At 65.6% G+C, this 227-nt stretch overlaps 1 protein-coding gene across 1 annotated transcript in view; it reads right to left on the bottom strand.

Moving 5' to 3' along the window:
* Positions 1–148: 148 nt before the first annotated feature.
* WDR55 (WD repeat domain 55) overlaps positions 149–227 on the bottom strand; it is a gene marked incomplete at both ends in the record, with an annotated part of 1,061 nt that continues 982 nt past the window's right edge. The window contains one exon of the mRNA XM_009709086.1: positions 149–223. Coding sequence (XP_009707388.1) covers positions 149–223 — 75 coding nt within the window. The remainder of the gene's footprint in view (positions 224–227) is intronic.

Below are 227 nucleotides of genomic sequence, written 5' to 3'. Positions count from 1 at the left end.
CTGAGGACCTTGCAGCGAGGCACTGCCCTGGTCTACCACAAGCGCACCTGCCCGCACCAGCACGGGCTTGGCGTGCCCTCCCTTCCCTCGTTCCTAACCCAGGCTGATCTCCTCCCACCCCCTTCCCACCCCATCCCATCCCCCTGACCTGATGACTCCGTCCAGGGACCCCACGCATACGATGCTGTCCGTGACGGGGAACATGCAGCAAACGGAACCGGCCCTCC

This window comes from Cariama cristata, unplaced genomic scaffold, assembly GCF_000690535.1.
Source record: "Cariama cristata isolate BGI_N322 unplaced genomic scaffold, ASM69053v1 scaffold24731, whole genome shotgun sequence".
NCBI classification, from domain to species: domain Eukaryota; kingdom Metazoa; phylum Chordata; class Aves; order Cariamiformes; family Cariamidae; genus Cariama; species Cariama cristata.
This window is presented reverse-complemented; position numbering and strand designations above follow the sequence as displayed.